Here is a 23,135-nt window from a genome sequence, read left to right on the forward strand (position 1 = left end):
GGCATAAATAGCCTTAGCCTGGGCTTGTCACCAGATGAAGTCCAATACCTTCACCTCCAGTATTTTCTAAGGAAAATATGTCCTTATGTCTCTCTCGGGGGAATCTCCTTCAGGACAGACGTGTTCTAGAGCTGTCCCTGTGGGTGGCACCCAGGTTTTCACAGTGCAAGTAACGCACCCTCGGGAGATTCAGGATGGGTGAGAGGCACACAGTGTTTTCGTAAAGCAGAAGTTGGCTGGGGGAAGAAAAGAGTTCGGAAATGTGAACTACAGAAGCAGGTATATTATGAGGCAGAAGGAATACACATCTAAGTTGAGAATCTGAACATTAATTCCCTTAAAACAGTCAATGCTTGGCTAGTCCCTAGAAAAATGTTCATGGACCCCTATTTAAAGAATATTCATTTTAAAAGAACTCTCATTTGCAAACTTAGCTGGGAAGCACTCCATTCATTCCTTATTTAGAATGCAGGAGTCATCCCTCTTCCAAGTTTAAGGACCTGCCTTCTCTCCTTTTAAAAGAACATACATGTTTAGCCCAAAGAGTGGGCTGGGGTAAAGATGCCAAAGCCCACAGGCTGAATTCCCATTTCTCTCCTCCCACCCTGCGCAGCTTCCCTCACCTGAACTGTGGAGACTTCTAAAGCAGGGGCACCACTCTGCCTCAGGTCAGTCCTTTGGGGAAATTGGTAAGGTTAATTGAGCCTCAGGCTGTTTCCATGACAGCACAACAAATGGTGTGGTTCATAGAATCACAGTTTTGCTACAGCTGAAAGAATTTCAACCTGTCCAACACTTATTTTATAGGTATAGAAACTGAAGCCAGAGACATGGGTGACTGATGTTCCCCACATGTCGCAGCTTGTCATTGGCAGAACTGGGGCTGCGAGACAAGGCTCCTGATTTTCAAAACTGGGGCTGCACCTGCAGAAATGAGTTATTTGACACACAGGGAAAGAACAAATGGGTGGACTGACTGTATTGTTCACTTTTCACCTAACTGCCCCGCTGTTCTTTAGAGAAGCTTGTGATTTCTTCATCTGGGAAACCAGATGACCATGTACATCTCAGGGATTTTCAGAGGAACTGCAGCTGCAGATGACTGAATAACTCTCCTAAGAGTCAGTTTTTCACAACCTTGATCGCCCCTCAAGTGGCCTCAGAGTCCCCAGGATTTCTACTGGACTAGAGCTGGACAAGAGTCTGAAATGCTTCTAATTATTCCAAATTACAGATGCTTCAAAATGAAAACCCTGAGCAAAATCAGCTGCTTCTCTGGAGCTTTTTCATTTAATTTGGACTTAACTGCTCATTCCCCAGTTTGTACCTGCTGTAAATTCCAGAGGATCAGAGCAGGCCAGCCATGACCAATTCCCAATTAAAGACCCCCATCAGCTGCACCTGACTCAGACGTAAAACAGCCCTCCATGATTCTGGGAGAGGCCAATACCTGTTGTCTCAGTCTGCTTATGCTGCTATAGCAAAATACCTTAGACTGGGCAATTTGTAGGTAACATACATTTATTGCTGACAGTTCTGGAGGCGGGAAAGCCCAAGATCAAGGAGCTGGCAGGTTCGGTGTCTGCTTTCATCTCTGCTTCCAAGATGGCACCTTGTTGCTGTGTCCTCACGTGGCCACAAGCAAAAGAGTAAAAGGACTTAGACAGTTTTCCTAGCCCTTTCTTTTTTTGTTTTTTAATTTTTATTTTACTTTAAGTTCCAGCCCATTCATAAGGTCACTAATCCCATTCACAAGGGATCCACCCTCAGGATTTAATCAACTCCTAAAGGCCCCACTCTTAATACTATCACATTGGTGTTCAGGTTTCAGCATGAATTCTGGAGAGGACACGTGCATTCAGACCACAGCCTCTTGTTGAGTGGGACTTCACAATTGGAGAAAAACACATCCCCCTTGCTTGGACATCATCGACTTCCCATTCCTCTGCCTGAAAGGATCCTGAGATGTGCCTACAGACATCAGCATGATGGCTCATCTGAAACAGCCTCCGTGGAGCGTGCAGATGAATCAAATCTAAAGAGCGAGGAAAAAACAGAAATGAGTAATTGGTGAATTTAGGAAGAATGGAGAGTTCATCAGGGTAATCAGAAACAGTTTTAACATCAAAATTAGCAATCTCGTTTCCTGAATCCATGGGTAATGATGTCTCATCATTTTAGAAATGCCTATAATAAATCCTTTAAAAATAAATTCCAGTAACTTTGAAGAAAAATAAGAACCCAAATGAATATGACAATTATCTAGAGTTTAAAAATATTAGGATGAGAAGCAATTTTTAGAAATCATCTGTAAAATGCAGATAATACACATACCAGTTAGAATTTTGGTGAAGATGAAATGTTAGAATGAATGTAACTCACTTAGCCAGAGCCTTGCATATACTATTATTATTTCAGCAAATATGATCTGATCACTTTATGGGCCAAGGAAAGATGTGAGGTCTGGAGAGATTGACTTGTCTGTGGTCAGAAAGCTGCCACTGAACAACCCAAGATTAACATCCTTTAGGGTGATGCCCAGTATGGAATCCTTTCTGCTTTGCACAGTTCCAACACCCAGCAAGTTTACATCAACATATTTTAACTCAACCCCAAAACTCTAGAAAATGCTAAGGAAGATGAGACTTTCTCAAAGACGCCTGGCACATTTCAGTCACTACACATTGTTTAAAGTTGCTGGAGGAATCATGGAAGACTTTGTTTCCACCAGAGCCTTGGGCATTCACATTGGCGAGGGGGCTGCTCAGGAGGGCCTTTGGGAAGGAGAATTGGGAAGAAGGTGGTTAAGGCTTATATGGTAGGTGATGCCGTTCGAAAAGGACGTGATGAAGCCTTCTCTTTTACCCCAAATTTCCAGAAAACTCACCTACAGTGGATATTTACTTTGGCCTCCCTCAGAATCACTGGAGTGTGCTTCATATCAGAATTCTGAGGAGCCGATTAGGGAGAGAATGTGAGTTGGCAAAGCATGGGGTTGGCTGGCCAGGTTTGTCCTACCAGAATCTCCACAAGGGGCTCTTTAATGGAGAGAAGCAGAGGTAGACCATGCAACTCATGCACCTATTAAAACTTTCCTAATAACATATAAGTCCTCTAACTTTTTTTTTAGCTTGGAAAAAAAGCTTTTAAATACATTTTTACTAAGATATTCTATTAAATTCAATCTTTTAAATATGGGTATATCTTTCCCCCTCATATTCATCGGATTTGGCTATTTTTTTATAGCTTTAGATCCTTTCTATTCAAGTTTATGTTTAGCTGCTATTTAAATTTTTTTTTATTCTTGTTTTTCCCTCCTCCCATCCTCCCCGGTACTGTTGTGGATTTTAAAGAACACACTTTGGGGAGGATTGGAAGAAAAGGCTGAGGCTAGAGCTTGCTCAGTCATACTTACCTAATCACAGCCGTTCATCCTTCACAGCATTCCATTCCCTTGTGTGTGTGTGTGTCTGTGTGTGTGTATGTGTGTCTATCTATACATGAAGGCTGAGATATGTCAACTTTTGAAAAAAAGATGGGTAAATTGCATGTATTTACAATTTTGCATTGTGTTTCTTTGTTTTCTAGATGTCAGCTGAGGCCTCTCTGCCTCTCTTGAGATTAGGCAAAATTAGCAAGAATTTCCCACCACTATTGCCAATGGATTTCTGAAGTTCCACTAATATTTCTTTGAATTCATGGGGAGGGGGCAGAGTGAAGCTGTGTTCTTAAGGCCTCTTCTGTGTCCTGGGCTACTTCTTTCCTGCTTGTCACTTTGGCTCCATTTATATCCCATAAAACGCTTATCCATTGTAGAAATTAAAGAAACCAAAATACTCTCACATAAAAAATTAAGGTGAACAGCGAAGACATTTCTACAGCTTTTAGGAGGAGGGAAAAGGGGTATTAAAATGGATGTATGACATAGAAACACAAACAGCCGCACATAGAAGAGTAGGCCTTACCATTCTTCAAATGTGCTTTGGCCACACTGTCGCCAGAACATTCCACTGGTCTTCCTGCCCTGGTACAAACCCTTACTATTTCCTTGGCTCTTCTCTTATCCTTCCTTTTAAAAACAAATGCTGAAAATGTCTCATTTCACGCAGAGCCCCCTCTCCTTTCTCCGGTGTGTTAGCTCTTAGCGAAGGAGCCTTACAAATGTTCTTGCCCAAAATCTCTAACCAAGGGGAATTCTAGGCTGCCCCTGTGAAGGTAGCTGCCTTTTGACTAATATTATTTTTGTGTTTACTTCATGTTTAGTCCACATACTGGCTATTTTGTATAGCTTTAGATGAAAACTATATACTATATATCTATAAAATAGCAGAAAGCATTCGGATTGCGAGTGCTTTTGGATTCAGCATTGTTCCTCTGATTATCTGGTAGGTGTTGTTAACATACTGTCTGTTTTCTCTCTCTAAACCCCCACAGGAAACAGGGTAGGCCTCTTGGGGTGTCTGGCAAACTGGGAAGTGGCAGGATTCAGGTCCACAGAAGTAGAAATGAGGGTTTCCCCACAGGTGATCAAGAAAGGCAAAAGCCCAGTGGCTCATCTGAGCCAATAGCTCTTGCAGAGCACCAGGGATTATGCTGGGGAACCAAGGTTAGTTGAGAAATTCAAAGATCAGGAATAGTGTTTAAAAAGAAACAAAAAAGTGTGCCTGCGTGTGTGTGCGCACGCGTGTGTGTGTGTGTGTGTGTGTTGGGGAAGGGGCTTGGAGGCAAAGCCGAGGATTAGAGGCCAGGCAGAGCTAGAATAGCCTGGAAGGACATAGGAACATCTACAACTTGCCGTTTTAGACAACATGCAAGCAGAGGGCTGCTCCATCCCTCACAGGGACGTACAGGTACTCCTGGGCACCCTTTTGTCCATAGGAAGCCACGGCTCCTGTTCGAGTTTCCTGTTGTCAGGATTCACTGGCATTGTGTTCCTTTCTCAGCATCAGTCACACCTTTATGATTGTTGTTGTTGGGGCAATATTAAATGTTTGGAGACTCCCAAGGGACTTTTACGGGGAGCAAGTTGTATTTTGAAATCTAAGGAGTATACTCTGACTTGAAGACTAGTTGTAAAGGCAGTTTTATACCAGCAGATGTGTCTTGTGATGCCGAATCATTCATCACTATAAAATTTGTAAATTACAGAACTCATTTATTAGTTTCTAGCTGAACCCTTATATTCAGGCATTTCTTAAAAGATTCTCTTGCCTTTGTATTTTAATTAAAGAGTTTCTACATTTTGTTTTTGAAATATTTGTTTTTCTGATTATAAAGGTAACATATGTTCATCTGCATTCAAATAATATAAAAATAGATAACTTAAAAAGTTGAAATTCCTCTATAGTCCTATATCTCTAGAGATGGTTGTAAGCAGTTGGGCATACTTATGTAACTATATCGAAATTTATATTTTATATGTCAATATATTTATATTTATTTAGCAATGTAACTTTATATAAATATGCTCATATAAATATAAATATATTGTCTAAATATATCTATATTAATGTAAATATATATCTATCTTTATAAATCAATCAGTTCTACATGAATTTCTAAACTCAATGATATATATTAGATATCTTCACATTGATGCTGATAGATCTACCTTATTTCATTAGTAGTTGAATATTCCATTGTGTGATAATTTTAACATAAATTAACCATGATTTTATATGCAGTCCATTCTTATTGAATATTTGTATTATATTCAATCCTGCACTAAATATATTTTCACCCATTCATTACGAATTCATGAAGTATTTCCATAGAGAAAATGGAATTGCCAGGTTAACAAGTATACATCTTTAAATTTTTATTTTATTTTATTTATTTGTTTTTTATTTTTGAGACAGGATCTCACTCTGCTGCCTAAGCTGGAGTGCAGTGGCACAATCATGGCTCACTGCAGCCTCAGCCCCCTGGGCTCAAGCAATCCTCCTGCCTCAGCCTCCTAACTAGCTGGGATTTCAGGTGTGCACCACCACACCTGGCTAATTTGTTTATTTTGTGGAGAGCCAGTGTTTTGCTCTGTTGCTCAGGCTGGTCTCAAACTCCTCAGCCCAAGTAATCCTCTCGCCCCAGCCTCCCAAAATGTTGAGATTACAGGCATGAGCCACTGATCCTGGCCCTAAAATTTAAATATGTACTACAAAACTGCTCTACACCAGTGTTACGCCAGTTGATACTCTCATGAAATGATTGTTTCTTCACCTCTGACCAATATGGACTGTTTTTCAACCTTGTAATTGTTTGCCATTGATATCCAAAATGTGGAATGTTTTAAAATTCTTTTTTATTATAATGAAAATAAATATTTTTCATATATTTACCAGTAATTTGTACTTTTATTCTATTAATTTCTTGTTTATGTACTTTGCTTGTGTTTCTACTGGAGTTTCTGTTATTTTTGTATGTATTTGTAAGACTTTTTTCATTATTGTACATATTCGCCCATTCAATCATTTAACAAACATGGAGATTCCATTATAATCCAGATATTGTGGTGATTTCTGGGTATTCAGTGGTGAATAAAATACTCGTTGTCCCTGGCTGTATGTAGGAAGGGACCGACTTAAGGCAAATAAACAAATACATATCTTATTATAAAGTGTGATTTATTCATTCGTTCAATGAATTATCGAATGTCTGCTAAGTGGCGGCATGGCAGAGCACAGGAGCAGTTCTCACCACTGAGTAGTTTACAGTACAATTGTTATGAATTCTACATGATGATTTGAGAGTATTTATTAGGAAGATTGCACCAACTCTGATAATCCAAGAAGGCATCTCTGATAAAATTGTATTTGAGCTGAGAAATGGATGAGAGGCCTCAGGGAGGAAAGAGAGGATGTGAAAAGACCCGTGCCAGAAAGGAGCACAGATACAGCTAAAGAGTAGGAGGAAGGCCAGCAGAGCTGTAGCACAGAAATTAAAGAAGAGAATGACTAAAGGGAAGATTGATCTGTGAATTGGGGCTCGAGCAGGCAGGCCCTCCGGGGCTGTGATAACATTTTAAGAAACACAAGTTGAAAAAACCGCAAATGTCCTAATATTTATGACAAAAACCACAAGTCTGCACACACATTTTGTATTCATATATATGCATATAGATGCATCTGCAGAGCCTGGGATTGGGTGGGCTTGTCAAGGGAGACTTAACTCTTACCTTCTTTTTATTTTTTAAATTTTATTTTAAATTAAATACAGTGTAAACATATAATTGAAAATACATCATTTTAAGGGGAAAATTTTCCATAAGGTTTTAAAAAGGCACCAATCACAGACAATTGAAGGGGCTCCAGATGGGCTTTACGTAGGAGGCTGCATTTTTGCAAGGACTCGAAAGCAAAAATGGGTAGGGGCCAGTCGCGAGCGAGTGTGTGGGGATGGAGATGTCAGGACATTGTCGGGATATGGTGGGTAAGCCAGGATTTAGATGCATGAAGGGATATGGCTGGAGAGGATATGGCTGGAGAGGCAGCTTGAGGAGACCTTGGATTCAAGTTGTTTTTAGTGTATTCCATGAACAAAGAAGAGTTTATTGAAGACTTTTGACCAAGACAGTGACATTGTCATAGTTATGATTTGTGAATTCCAACCTGGCACAGGCATCTGAGATGATGTAAAAAGAAGCAAAACTCTAAATGGGAGAACTAGTGAAAGGTGAATGTAGCAATTTGGCTCAGATTTCCTGATGTCTTGTTCTCCACAGTACCAGTAAAAATAAGAAAGCAAGAGAGACATTTGCAAATGGAGTTTGACAGTGAAGCAAATTTGGAAATAATAATTTTTTTTCTTTATGGAGTAATAAAACAGCCCCTTTGTACCTCGTATATTGATAAGTCCACAGAGCCTGACTGTACCAATCAGCTGATAGAATTTTTCTTAGTCCATTTGGGCTGCTATGACTAAATACCTTATACTGAGTAATTTATATACAATGGATATTTGTTTCTCACAGTTCTAGAGGGTGGGAAGTCTCAGATCAAGGCACTGGCAGATACTTTGTGTATGGTGAGGCCTTATTGTCTGCTTCCAGGATGGTGCCTTCTTGCTGTGTCCTCACGTGGTGGAAGTTGAACAGCAGAAGGGGTGAGCTCACTCCCTCAAGCCCTTTTATAAGGGTACTAATTTTGCTCACGGGGCAGAGCCCCCATGGCCTAATTGAAGTGGTGTCATTGTCTGGGGTAAATACCCAAGATTTGTTGTGTCATGGCCACAGAAAACCGGATGCGGACACACCAGAGTGAGGTTAAGAGTTCAAGTTCAATGCACAAAAGAAAGAGAAGAGCTCTCTGTGGCAGAGGGGGCCCGGAGAAAATGCGTTGCCAGTTCTGCAGTGAGATGCAGAAGGTTTTATAGATGGGCTTGAGGAGGCGGTGTCTGATTTACATGGGACACGAAAGATTGGTTGGACCAGGTGTGCCATTTACATAGTGTGTGAAAACCTGGCCACCCCACTCTAATCTTTTATTATGCCGATGGGTTCTCTACCAGGCCAGTGCCATGTTGCATACTTCTTTACTGTCTGGTGGCAAAGAAAAGGGAAGATGGAGCCTCCATGTTGAACCTACTTGGCTTCCAGGTAGCCCTTTTCTATTGGCACAGTTGTCAGCATCCACCTGTGCAAGCTTCCAGCTTGCTTATCTATGTCTGCAGCTCAATTTTTCAGGCTGCTCTTTGCTAGAAGAGAAATGATTCGGAGGCTGCTTTTTGTTAAAGGGGAAACCTTGCTGAGGATGCATTTGCCCTCACTATCTGGGTAAATAATGTATTTATTGTATCATAATCACCCCCTACACGACCCAACTTTTATGACCATCACTTTGGGATTTAAGTTTCAACATATGAATTTTGAAGGACACATACATTCAAACCATGTCAGAATTGTAAAACCAAGATAATGTGGCCTCAAGTATGGGCCACATTTTAAAATCGCATGTATGTTATATCCACAAGGTCCAGCAGCATTATAGGAAGAAGCAAAGGAATCAAACTACTACATTATTGAAAGCAAGAGGTAGCATTTCATATGCTTAGAGGTTCACCTTAAAACCAAAGCATCATACATAAAGGCATCTGGTTATGCGAGGTGAGGCTGAAGTTCGATTTCACCAGGTCTGCTTCTGGGGCCGTCCATCCACATGAACAGGGTGCCAAAAACCCCAAAAGAAGGCGAGTGAAAAACAACTGGGCAGAGCCTTATCTCCAATCAGTTGTGAAGATGAGACCAAAGAGATCGTTTTCTCTGGATGCCTCTCTACCCTTCCGTAAGATTTAGGTCATCAAAGCCTTAGAGCTCCTTGTAGTGTCTGCTAAGAAATCCTTTGTGTGTGTGTGTGTGTGTGTGTGTGTGTGTGCACCAATGTTAAGAAATACTTATGCGAAAATTGTATAAGGTAGGTCCGTGAGAGATTGTATATCAGTCATTGAATATTTTAAATAGAGGGAATTTAAAGCAGGGAATAGGCTCACAGGGGCTGGATGAGCTGAGAAACCAAATAGGTGTCAAGGAGGTAACCCAGAGATTACAGCAGCAGGAAACCACTATCACTTATGGGGCTGGAGGTAGAAAGAAAAAGGATGGCGCTCTTAGATCCAGAGAAGAGTCACCTCAAAGAAGCTGAAACCACTGCAAACCAGGAGCCAGGGAGGAAACACAGCCTGTGTCAGAGATTCCAGCCAAGGCAGAGAGGAAGGAGGAAGGATACCACCTCCTTCTCTCCTCCTGCCCTCCAGTCTCCTGCCAGTGTCCTCATGGCTGGACCGTCAGAGCCCAGCTGACAAGGGAGTTTGGGAAATATAGGCTGCAGGAGTTGGCCGTGTAATACAGTGAAGATGGGGAACAGGGAAGAAAGGTGAGCTGGCAAACAGCCCCAGTACTGACATGGTATCATTATTTCATCTTGTTTAGCACAGTTTCACTAATTTGAGTTTTCCGTAGATTATTACTCTATCATTTCCTTCATTGTCGGGCTCTTCCTTTCTTTGCTTTTTTTTCCTTCTACTTCTATTCATTTCATAATTTCTTAGCTAATGAGGAAGCAAAATCCTAGTTGTCTGGGATACAGGCTTATTTCTCCGTTTCTAGAGAGAACCACTTTGTGTTAAAGTAGAGAATGGATTAGAGGTAGAAAGGGTGAGAGTGTCCGCTCCATGGAGCCTGCGCTCACCCACTAACTAGGTGTATATTGTATCAGGAAGTGAATGTAGACAATGAACCAGGGCAGGTTAGGAAGGAAAACGGATTACGTAGAGGTGACTCACTAAAAGTTGTTAAGATGAGACTGGCCTTCCCATTGGCTGCTCCTTCTCTAAGTATCAGGTGTCCTGTGCTCTTCTCTACTCTACAGCCTCCTCCACAATCCCACAACAGAAACTCCGTTACCAAACACGCAAGCAAACAGATACAAGCAGTGTCTATGCCTTGAGCAAAGACTACAATCTTTTTATACTGTCCTGTGGGTCTAGTTGAGTAGTCCTCTTCCAGAGGTACTTGCATTTAAAATTTTATCACAAGTTATGCAGTGAAATACCTCTCAAAGCATATCAGCTGCTGGTCTGCTATTCTGCAGGGCAGGCCCTGGTTCTGAAGGAGGTTCTGGGAGGACAGAGTGAGAGGGAGGCTAGGGTGGACTATTGGGGAGCCGAGAGTCAGACAGCCAGGAGAGCTGTGCCGGGTGCTCAGAACACCACATTTGTCATGGTTAATGTTAGGTGTCAACTTGACTGGATTAAGGGGATGCCCAGATAGCTGGTAAAGCATGACTTCTGGTGTGTCTGTGAATGTGATTCCAGTAGAGATGGGCATTTGAATCAGTGGACCAAGTAAGGAAGATCTGTCCCCAACCATTGTGGGTGGGCATCATCCAATCAGCTGAGGGTCCGGATAAAACCGGTGGAGGCAGAAGCCAAATCTTCACTGTCTCTGTCTTGTGAAGCTGGGACACCCTCTTCTTCTCCTATCTTTGGACATCAGAACTCCAGTTCTCTAGCCTCTGGATTCCAGAATTGCGTTAGCAGCCATTTGTGTCCTCAGGCCTTCAACCTGAGAGTAACACCATTGACTACCCTGGTTCTGAGGCCTTGGACTTGAACTCAACCATGCTACAGGACTCCCTGGTTCTTCAGCATGCAGACAGCCTACGGTAGGACTTCTCAGCCTCTATAATCATAAAAGCCAGTCCCCTGATAAATCTTCTATTTATTATCTATCTATCTATCTATCTATCTATCTATCTATCTATCTATCTACCTACTTACCTACCTATCTATCTGATCTATCTGTCTGTCTATCTAATCTATGTATCCTATTGGCACCCTACTCTCTCTGGCCTCTTGGATTATAAGTCACATGTCTTAAGAACTGAAATTCTTGGTGGAGTAGATTTTCTGCATTGGATAAGAAAATGAGGTTAGTAAAGCCCCTTAATGAGATTTACCAGATGCGGTTAGAGGGAGAGTGGTTAGAAACCATACCACTGAAAGCTGCCCAGCTAGCTGAGTCTATCCTGCGGAATCAGGGTGGGCTCAGTGCCAAGGAAGGCAGAGGGAAAGAAGTAAAAGAGACTAAGTGATAAGGTTATATAAATAAAAATAGAAGGGAAAACATTGCCTTATCCAAAAAGAACACACTTACATTTTGATTTTATGTAATATACCTCCTGATCCACAAAGAGAATTCCCTAACCTCCCAATGCTATGTGATACCAGGCAAGACTAATCCCTGAGCCCTGGTCAGAACAGCACTCAGAAAAACATCTGTATGGATTTGCTGGCTTTCCTTAACGGAGGGCCAGCTCAACCCCTTCAGGGCCTTGTGAAGCTAAATTGCTATCAGGCTGTGCGGGGAAATGAAAGAAGGTTCTTCCTCTATTACAAATGGGCTCTGTTCTTCCAGACTAGGGCTGCAGAGTATTGGCTGAGGATAACAGCAGGTTAGGAGTGAGGACTTGGGTACAGAAGATCTTAAACTGGACTCTGCCCTAGAGAGAGAATCCATGAAGAACCAAGGACTTGTCCCACTCTTGGATGCCCCCACAGGAAAATGGCCCGAGCAGTTCTTTTTGCAGACAGTGGATACGCGGGGAGGAGTCAGTGAGGCCAACCCTGTTGTCTTGGTCACAGTTGGGTCAAGAAACAAATTTCGCTCAACAGGGACAACAAGGAAGTAATGATAGACCAATCAAATTATCTCTTGGGAAGTGAGAATGTGTGATGTGCCTGAAGAGGAGGGCCCATCAGGCTTAGACTCTGCTGGAAAAAGGACATCAATGGGTCTTTTTTCCAGCTCCTCGTGCAGCTCCTCCTGGCTTGTCTCCAGCATGGGAAGACTGAATCCTAGTGTGCTGTCCAGATGCTCTGAGGCTTTCTCAGCTGCTCCAGTTCCCCGTGTAGCTGGACAATGACCCTCGGCCCCAGAGCTAATCTGGGCATGAAGTGTTCCTGTGATTCCAAGTCCACTAGTAGGATTTTAAAACATTTTCCACTGGAAGATGATGATTAGCCACTGTCGCTTCTCATGATCACCCTCCCTCCTCCGTGCATATATCCCTAGCTTCTTAATGATCTATAAAGCTTCTAAAATGCCATCTTAGCTTAAACATCTTAAACCTTTTCGGAAATCTAATGACTACAAGGGACTACAGCAGAGTCTCTGTGGAACATTTGAGGTCATCCTCTCCAATCAGTGGCATTTTTCAGAGGACCTGCACCTTCCTGACATGGACCCCCAAAGCTATAGGTACCTGGCCCTGAGTGAGAGGCGGAGCAAGTTTCTCCCTGAGCCTTACATCACCCACCCCCACCCCACCATGGCAGTGAGCAGGAGGGTGTGACAATCTGAGGGCCTAGGTGGTTATCATCTTGACCTAAGTTTCCCTTGATATGACTTAGCTACACGGGCTTTGGAAAAAAATGAAAACAAAAACAAGGCAACCTGGTGAGAAAGCCTGAGACGGGATTGCTTCTCGGCCTTTTGGATAAGTCAGGTGGAGAAAGCCTGTAATGGGAACTGGAACAAGTCACTCTGGGGACTTGTCTGGTGAGGTTCGTCGCTGGCTCCTGTGCGGGTGGACCCTGGAGCTCTGCTCCCTGCCTGCTTAATCCTACTTCCATCACTGAGGAAAACAAACATTTTGGCCATATTTACACAGCATTTGAATCACATTTGAAGTAATAATTCCAGGTCATATGACTAGAAGACTAGTGATAGCAAAGAAACAAGCACAACCAGTAGATTATGGGTGTGGCCATGCAACGGGCTCCTGAAGGTCATTTCATTCACCCCCAAGTCTCTACCTGTCCTAAGATTTCCAGAAAGAGGGAAGGACTGGAAGGAAGCACATTATTTTTAAGTGTCAATTTTTTAAACGGAGAATCTAATTTTCTGGAAGCATTATTGGTTAGACTTTAAAGGAAGGATTTATGTTCCTATGAATTGTGTAGAAAGGAATTTTAATAACAGAGAGGCAGTGTGAGGCAACATGGGCTGAGATCGTAATTCAGGGACGAAAAGGCTTTCCAGGAGGGATTAGCAGGCACTGCAAACTCTCTCTGTCACAAGAAAGCACTTCTATGTGCTGGAGTTCTGCAGTGAATACAGTTACAGGCATTTATTCACACAGTTAATAAATAACCCATTGCTTGCCCTTGCATCAGTAATAACCAAGATCTGAATGCTAGGAATCCATACCTTGCTGGGTGCAATTTGATTATGTGGAGCAGGGTTTCTCCACTTCAGCCTCAGCACTAGTCATATTTTGAGCTGGGTCATCCATTGTTGGGGTGGGAGCAGGGGTGTTGTCTTGTGCACTATCCAATGGTTAGCAGCGTCCCTGGTCACTCTCTAATACCACTGGTACCCCTGCTCTACAGTTGTGAAAACCGAAATGTTTCCCAACATTGCCAAATGTCCCCTCAGGGACAAGTCCCTCTCCTCCCCCCATGTTGAGAACTACTCATGTAGAGGAATGACATCTTTTTCTCCAATGTTCCCCAACAAGTAAGTTAGCTCTTTGGGGAGTTGCAGAGGGGCAGACGACGTCATTCCCAATAATGCTGATCCCCAGCAGGCTAATGGGAGTGGGACGTGCTAACCACGTGCCTGCCTGAGTTAATGATTCCAGTCTGGACAGGAGGAGTGGAAGGTCACTATGGCAGCAGTCAGTTTCACTCCCATCGCAAGCACCTGGGTTTCCCATGAACAGTCCTGATCAAGTGCTGAGTGGGCCAGATCCTGCTGAGGCTGAGGAAATATGAATTCTGGATTCAAAACATTAAAACAACTCATTGGCAACAGGCAGTGGCTAGAACAGAGATGAATAATGACACCACCTCCCTAGAAGAACCCTCTTATTTTTGCAGGAAAGAAAGCTCCGTGTGCCGAAGCAGAAGAATGGAGAAATGTCCACATTTAAAAATGTTCCCCAAACATGTGACATTACCCCCAAGGGCTCTGAACAGAGGCATAGAACATCAAAAACAGACAAACAAATACCTCTTGGCTCTATACAGTGGATGCTTGCTCTACATTTGAAAAAAAAATGTTTCTGTGGTCAGCAACATCTGAGTGCTGTTGGATGAGGTAACCCTGGGGTTGCCATGGAGACACATTTCCTAGTGGTGCCTGCATCATGAAGCTGCATGAAGTTGCTTCTCATCTGCAGCTGAACGCCTCGATATTGAGGGAAAAGAGTCATTTGCAAACCAAGACATACCACAAAGAGAACAAAGCTGTTGCAACAGGGGAACTCCCCAAGCCCTTTCCATCAACAGATCTCAGAGATCAATGTGGACTCAAGGAGACTGATGTGGGGACAGCAGTAGTTTCTGAGTATGCAGCAAAGGTGAGACAGAGGCAGAGTAGAATAGAATATGCGTGAAACAGACATGCGAGTCTCCACCAAGCTAGCAGCCCACATCCAAAGAGGCATCTGCTTTGAGCACCCCTTTTTTGAAGTAGAAGCTGGCCCCTATGGTCTGTCTTGCATTTTGGATTCACAAAAGAGGAAACATTTCTATGGCCACAAATAGACTAGAAAAACACTTTTAAAATCCACATCCTTGTCAACACTTAATATTTTCCATTTTCTTAAATCATAGCCATCCCAGTAGGTATAAAGAGGAATCTCAGGCAGGGCGTGGTGGCTCACGCCTGTAATCCCAGCACTTTGGGAGGCCGAGGCAGGAGGATCATGAGGTCAAGAGATTGAGAACATCCTGGCCAACATGGTGAAACTCTGTCTCTACTAAAAATACAAAAAATTAGCTGGGTGTGGTGGCATGCACCTGTAGTCCCAGTTACTTGGGATGCTGAGGCAGGAGAATTGCTTGAACCTGGGAGGCAGGGGTTGCAGTGAGCCGAGATCATGCCACTGCACTCCAGCCTGGCGACAGACCAAGACTCTATCTCAAAAAAAAAAAAAAAAAAAGAAGAAGAAGAAGAAGAAGAAGAAGAATCTCATTGTGGCTTTTATTTGCATTTTTCTAATGGCCATGAAGTTGAACATTTTTATATGTTTATCACCATTTATACATTTTCTTTGAGGAAATGTCTACACATTCTTTAATTGGGTAGTTTCTTTTTATGTTGTTGAGTTAGGAGTTCTTTATATATTCCTGAATATTAGACACTTACCAGATATATGATTTCCAAATATTTCCTCTCATCCCACAGGTTGTCTTTCATTTTCTTAATAATGTCCTTTAATGCACAAAAGTTTTACATTTTGATGAAATCCAATTTACTTTTTTTTCATTTGTTGCTTGTGTTTTGTTGGCATATCTAAGAATCCATTGCCAAATCCGAGGTCATGAAAATTTACCCCTATATTTTCTTTTAAGGGGTTCATGGTTTTTTACTCTTTAAAAAAATTCAACTTTTATTTTAGATACAGGGGGTGCATGTGCAGGTTTGTTACATGGGTACATTGTACTGCATTCACGGGGTCTGAATTCTGCTAAGGTACATTTCATAAGCGGTCAGGCCGTGGTGCCTAACTCACACATATGCAAGTGGTGACAGGACACTGCGGCATGGGTGTTTCTCACAAGGAGCAATGTTGAGGGGGTCCAAGACAGGTGCATGAACGTTTCTAGAAGAAACTCAGGACACTGCCAGGCCCAGTGGCTTTCTCTCCAAGGATGAACTCACACCCAGGGAAGACTGGAATCAGCCTTCAACAAGTGGTGCCTTATGGTTGATGTGTCTGTTTCCAATAAGCCAAGTTTTACCGTCTGTCAGTGGGCTGACTGCAAAGTTATAAACGTTGATCTCATCAAAAAGAAACATGAGTGGTTGACACATCACGTTGTATCTGTGTCGTTCTGTGCTCTGGCAGCTAGACGAGCCCTCACTTACAGCAGCGGAGGTGACATAAAAGCAGAGTAATCGGATTTTAATTATAATGGGGATTTCTCCACCCCGTGGGGCTCTGGAGGGCAGGACTATTGTGACTTCTGGTTTCCAGGGAAATTTATTTTCCTGCGCCACTGGTGAGATGCACCTCGTAAATGCCTCCCAAAGAAATACTGCAGAATAGATGCTTTCTGGCTCTTAATAACCAGAGTGAGAACTGATAAAATATTTGAAAGCAATGATGACTGAAGATATACATAGACTCTAAAAATAACATTTTTAAGCTCTCAAGACTTTACCAAATCAAAGGATTTGTCTGCAAATACGATGGCTTCGGTCTCCACTCTATGGTATGTCTAGTTGCTAGAAGAGGCAGAGAAGGAAGAGCTCATCTGAAGAACAACTCCTCCCCTGAATGCCCCCTACATTTGAGCCTCTGCCTAACTTTGCTTCCTGGCAAGATATACTTCCATCCCTGGTCTCCCTGTTGCTTTCAAGATTTTATCCCAACCAATGTTCTAGCCAGGGATGCAAGGGAGAGAATCTCCCATCTCTGATGCAGGGAACAGAACTGTCCACAACCTAAGGGGACAGAACCACTCATCACCTGGTGCAGGAGACAGGACTGTCCGTCATCTGAAACAGGGATGGAATCACCCATCACATGAAATGCAACACAATCTTCCATCACTAGATGCAGAGGACAGAACCACCTATCAATCACCTGATGCAGGGGACGGAATCACCAATCACGTGATGCAGAGGACAGACCCATCCACCACCTGATGCAGGGACAAGGCCATTCAAAACCTGAGGATACAGAGAATTACCCTTAAACCTCTGCCTGGATGGGGAAATCCTTAGGACCTGAGGCCGCTCCGGGGACCTATCTTCTCTCTGTGTCTGCTTCTCTCTTTTCATCTGCTCCTTCTCTGCTCTCTGCCAGCTGACCTCCTCACCCTCAGCTCCGATATAGCCAATTTGAACAGGGTTTTGATGCCCTGTCTGTCACTGAACCTCAATGCGCCCTTCACCTTCACCTCTGCTGCTCATGCCTGCATCTCCCAGATTCCTTTTCCCGGCTTACCATTCTCCCAGCTCACCTTTTCAGGACAGGCCATAGTAGGTCTTTGGAAGCCTGTAGACTGGCTACCACAGGTCCTTTGACTGTTGATCAATGGTGGTGGCACTGCAGAAACAGGAGGAACAGGAGGAAACAGGCAGAGCTGCAGGTGGAGCAGGTTCTTTTGGGAAGGCTGTGCCCTTACAAGTGGAGGCCAACCTCTTAGAAGGCCATTGGAGACTATCCAAGTTCTTAAAGACAACACTCCATCTCCTCCATAACTGTGTTCCAACTTACTTTCCCAACCTTCCACTAGCCCAGAGGAAGCATTCGCTGGTCCTTGCAAACCCCTAGGCTATCTTGCCTCTGCGGATTTTCTCTCCATGTATGGGAAATCTGTCACATGTCCCAGCCCTAGCCATCTTTCAAGCCCCTTCCTTTCTGTAAAGCTTTCTCTGATTCTGACTTACTGGAAAAACAACAACAACAACAACAACAACAAAACGCTATACCTATACATCTTTCTCATTCCTCTGAGGTCTCTTTGCATGTGACATTGCATCTCTTCCCGCCAAAAGGTAGACTCTGTTTCTCTATGCTTTGAATCTTGGGCTTGACCATGTGGCTTGTTTTGGCCAATGGACATTAGCAAAGGGGACACAGGCAGGAGCTTAGAAGTGTGTGCTCAGGGCTTGCTCTCTCTCTTGCTGATAGAAATCTTCTTTCATGAGAGGAAACTAGACCAGACTTCTGGAGGATAAGAGGCCGTATACAGAGAGGTCACATCTTTCCCAGTCATCCTAGACGTGTGAATGAGACCATGCTCGATCTTCCAGCCCTACTGAGCCAAACCTGAGCAGAACTGCCCAGCCCATTGCAGAACTGTGAGAAGTAATAAGTAGGTGTTGCTTTAAGCCACTAAATCTTGGAGTGGTCTGTTATGTGGCAAAAACAAACTGATGTGTGCCATTCCTCCCCAGTCCCCATGCTGGAATCTCTCTCCCTTCTGGAACCCCACAGTATTCATCAGTATCTTTCATTAAGTACCTGTCACCTTCTACATTTTCTCATGGTCATTTGTGGAAATACTTAGCATGTATGGGAGAATAAACTTGAGGGCCGAGTGCATTCTCAATTCATTTTTGTATTTTTTGCAAGCTCCAGTCTCACAGCATCTGATTGACCCCTGACACGAAGCAAGCCCCGCAACGTATATGCAGGAATGAGAAGCAATGTGGAACAGTGATTGAGAACACCAGTGTTGGAATTTCTGAGTTAAAACCCCAGTTCTGCTACTTACTAACTGTGTCTTCTTGGGCAAATTATTAAACCATTTTATTTCGCCACAGTTTCCTCATCTCTAAAAAGGGCATAATACTGCAACCTACATCGTGGAATTACTATGAGGATTACTTGAGTTGATGTAAGTTGTTTGTTAAATATGAATAAATGAGAGCCACCTAGTGCTGCCTTTGGCCCACCCAGCATGACGAGGCCACACCGTGGTCCTCTCGGTTCTGTACAGCCACCAAATGTCATCTTGTCTCTCATCTACTGAGTGACAGGATCTACTGGCAACCCAATGAACTGATAATCCAGCATGAAGAGAGATGGACGGACTCTCCCCAGGCTCTTCTCCCTCTAAGGAGCAGAGGGGTATTTATTTAAAAGGCAGCCTTCAGGAGTAGGTGGTAAATGCAGGCCTTTCAAGCCATTAGGACAAGCTGCAGGTGTCTGCTCTATCTTGCATGACTTCAGTGATACTGGGAAGATTATGGTACCTCTCTCTGTCTCCATTCCTTCCTCTGTAAAATAGGGGTAACAATATCTACTTCACAGGACTGGCATGGGGCATAAGTGTGCACGGCTCAATGAAGAACAGCCTTTACTACTCGTTTTCCTCCCCTCTTATCTCAGACACTTGCATATCCACTGCAATGGTCCTGGCTATGTGGTCTTGCCTGAAGGAGACATTAATTAATGCTGGACATCTGCCAAAGACCCCATTATAAATTCACCTAAATTTAGGACAGTCTGGAAATACCTTAATCTCCTGTGACCTTATTTTTGACTTCCGCCTCCCTATATGATGGCCATTTTCACAGCTGTAAAACAGGGCTGTGGCACTTGACCATGTCTCCTCCATCCTGGACTTGCCATGAGCTGCAGACCTGCAGTGAATGTCAATCAGAACATGAAAGAGAGTGGTATTGGAGAACACGGCTGCAGCAGACTCGATCTAACCTTCTAAACATCTTTCCGAACTCTTCATTGCTACGGCTACCACTGCGGTCAAAGCTCCTATCATGTCTTATCCAAACAACTACCACTGATTCCATCTCACTCTAAGATACCTTTGGAAAGCAGAGCCTACAACAAGGGTTTCTGAGCTGGTTGCTTACTGAGGAGCAGCTCCAGGAATCAGAAGTGAGGGGCAGGCAGAGTGGGAAAGGAGGGACAGACAATACTGGGTGTGTAAGTGAGGTCACTGGTTGGGTTCCTAGGGCTTACCTGGGACCTTCTGAGCCTTCACCGTCCCTGCACCTTGCTGAGGGTTGCTCCTGGAAGCATGAATTCCCCTGCACTTCCAGATTGTGCCTATACATGGGCCAACAGAGCTCATGTGATTGGAAGCCCTGGGGAAGAAAGCATTTGAGGCTGGGGTTGTTAGTGTGAGGTGGGGTGAAGCAAATGTGGAAGTTTCCCCCATGGCTGCAGCTGGACTCAAAGGTGAGACTGAGTGGACATGGGCCAGGGCATTGCTCGTCCCTTGCTTTTCTCTGCCCTGGAGCTACGGTGACTGTTTTTTCAAAATGTAAAATGTATCTGTCACATATGCTTTCTCAACTGTCGGGATCCAATTCTAACATGGCCTGGGAGACCCTGACCCACGCTTTGCCCAGCTCTGCCCACCACTCCTGCCTTTTCTCCTCCCACCACTACCTCACTGTCTGCAACTGGGCCATGCTGCTGCTCATCATTTCAACAAAAGTGCTGTTTCTACACCGACCACAGGGCCTCTGCACATGCAACGTCCTCTTTCACTAGCGAAGCCCTGTTTGTTCTTCACTTTTCAGCTCAGGCATCACTTCTACAGAGGAGCCTTTCTAACTCCATCTCTAGGATGGGCCAGGATCCCTTGTAAGCCTCTTTCAGAATCTTCCTTTACACACAAGGAGCTGGTGTCAGCAGCTCCTCCCCTTACCTGGGGTGAAGGGAGGGGAACGGTAGCGGCGACAACAACTCATTTCTCACTGCACACCTCCGGGATCTTTGGCCACTTACACTATGTTCTTGCGTTGCCAACTAAAAATATTAGGTGATTAAAAATTAATCAAACTAATAAGACAAGGCCAAAATTGTTCATGGTTATCTGAGCTTTCTGGTGGCTGTACGCATGAAAGACCCTCCTTCTAGATTGCTGCCTTTTCCAGGTTTCCTCCTCTTCTCCTGTGTCCTCTCATTGCACAGCTGGCATCTCCCTTTCTGTGGCACCTGTGCTATTCTCTTCCTGAGACTGGCTGGGTCCAGGAGAACATACCTTCCTTGTTCTTTGAGTGCATGTCACCCTTTGTCCAAGCCTTGGGGTCTATCACTCCTTAAGGGCTTGCGGGAGAGAGCCTGCAGTAAGTAGTGTTGGGAGGAGACAACTTGCAGGAACCTCTCAAGGAAGCAGATGGAGATGTTTCAGCCACCTGGTTTAATCAGATCACAAAACTTCAGCAATAAATGTGACTTTAAAGCTCTCTGGCAACTATGACCAAAAGAAAGAAAGAAAGAAAGAAAGAAGGAAAGAAAGAAAGAAAGAAAGAAAGAAAGAAAGAAAGAAAGAAAGAAAGAAAGAAAGGAAGGAAGGAAGGAAGGAAGGAAGGAAGAAAGGAAGAAAGGAAGAAAGGAAAGAAGGAAAGAAGGAAAGAAGGAAAGAAGGAAGGAAAGAAAGAAAGAGAAAGAAAGAAAGAAAGGAAGGAAGGAAGGAAGGAAAGAAAGAAAGAGAAAGAAAGAAAGAAAGGAAGGAAGAAAGGAAGGAAGGAAGGAAGGAAGAAAGGAAGAAAGGAAGAAAGAAAGAAAGGAAAGAAGGAAAGAAGGAAGGAAGGAAGGAAGGAAAGAAAGAAAGAGAAAGAAAGAAAGGAGGAAGGAAGGAAGGAAGGAGGAAGGAAGGAAGGAGGGAAGGAGGGAAGGAGGGAAGGAAGGAAGAAGGAAGGAAGGAAGGAAGGAGGAAGGAAGGAAGGAGGAAGGAAGGAAGGAGGAAGGAAGGAAGGAAGGAGGGAAGGAGGGAAGGAAGGAAGGAAGAAGGAAGGAAGGAAGGAGGAAGGAAGGAAGGAAGAAGGAAGGAAGGAAGGAAGGAAGGAGGAAGGAAGGAAGGAAGGAGGAAGGAAGGAAGGAAGGAGGAAGGAAGGAAGGAAGGAGGAAGGAAGGAAGGAAGGAGGAAGGAAGGAAGGAAGGAAGGAAGAAGGAAGGAAGGAAGGAGGAAGGAAGGAAGGAGGAAGGAAGGAAGGAGGGAAGGAAGGGAGGAGGGAAGGAGGGAAGGAGGGAAGGAGGGAAGGAGGGAAGGAGGGAAGGAAGGAGGGAAGGAGGGAAGGAGGGAAGGAGGGAAGGAAGGAAGGAAGGAAGGAGGGAAGGAGGGAAGGAAGGAAGGAGGGAAGGAGGGAAGGAAGGAGGGAAGGAGGGAAGGAAGGAAGGAGGGAAGGAGGGAAGGAAGGAAGGAAGGAGGGAAGGAGGGAAGGAGGGAAGGAGGGAAGGAAGGAAGGAAGGAAGAAGGAAGGAAGGAGGGAAGGAGGGAAGGAAGGAAGGAAGGAGGGAAGGAAGGAAGGAAGGAAGGAGGAAAGGAAGGAAGGAAGGAAGAAGGAAGGAAGGAGGGAAGGAAGGAAGGAAGGAAGGAAGGAAGGAAGGAAGGGCTTCAGGGGAAGTTTTCTGATTTGGAGAAATTACACCCCGGAGTACCTGTTTCGTAGGTTTGGGAGAAGTTGCCAATTTTGAACCTTTCTTTCAAAAGAATCAGCCTGTCCCCCCGAGTCACTTGTTTTTTTTCTTCATTACTCATTCCTGGTTGTAAGCTTTTCCCCCTGGAGACACCTGACTCGTTTCTTTGTCTCCCTCATTCTCTTCTGCCTTGGTGCACCCCCTTATTTCCCTCTTCCATTGCCTTCCTCTGTGTTCCTCCTCCTTTTCTTCTCTCCATTCTCTTTCCTCCCCACCTTCCTTAATGCTCTCCTCTGTCTTTATCTCCAAACCCTTCTCACACACCTCCCACAGGCTTCCTATTCCAGGGGCTTCTGACAATTTGAAAGTCTTGAGAGAACAAAAGAGAACTCAGCTGTCACTAAATATTCCTCCCCGCCTCCCCTCAGTCCCTTTCCCCAAGGGCTTTGGAATAGTTCAGGCCCCAGCTTTCTCCCTTTCTGTAAATGAGCCTCTGCCACATTTTCCTTATAAATAAGAGCCATTCAGAGCAGTTTTCTCTTGAGCTGCTTGGGGGACAGGAAGTGTCCATCCCATCTGCATCCCCCAGCCCACCATGCTGTGCTGTCAGACACCTTCCAGTCACTACACCTGAGGCCCAAAGGCAACCTACGGTTCCTGCCCAGCAAGCCCAGGGTGAATGTGGCATCTCCCACTGCCCTTGCACCCAGCTTCAGCAGCCCTGCCCACCAAGAGCACATGGCTCATGGAGCCTCTGCCAGGGAAATCTGCCTCAGGCTTGGTCAGTGT

At 44.2% G+C, this 23,135-nt stretch overlaps 1 protein-coding gene across 2 annotated transcripts in view; it reads right to left on the reverse strand.

Moving 5' to 3' along the window:
• Positions 1-1,503: 1,503 nt before the first annotated feature.
• Positions 1,504-23,135, reverse strand: part of LOC144334499 (uncharacterized) — a 68,887-nt gene continuing 47,255 nt past the window's right edge. For both annotated transcript variants that reach the window (XM_077964702.1, XM_077964703.1), the window contains exon 4: positions 1,504-2,035. In XM_077964702.1, the coding sequence (XP_077820828.1) occupies positions 1,821-2,035 (215 nt within the window). In that variant the 3' untranslated portion in view covers positions 1,504-1,820. The remainder of the gene's footprint in view (positions 2,036-23,135) is intronic.

Source organism: Macaca mulatta, chromosome 14, assembly GCF_049350105.2.
Source record: "Macaca mulatta isolate MMU2019108-1 chromosome 14, T2T-MMU8v2.0, whole genome shotgun sequence".
Taxonomy (NCBI): Eukaryota; Metazoa; Chordata; class Mammalia; order Primates; family Cercopithecidae; genus Macaca; species Macaca mulatta.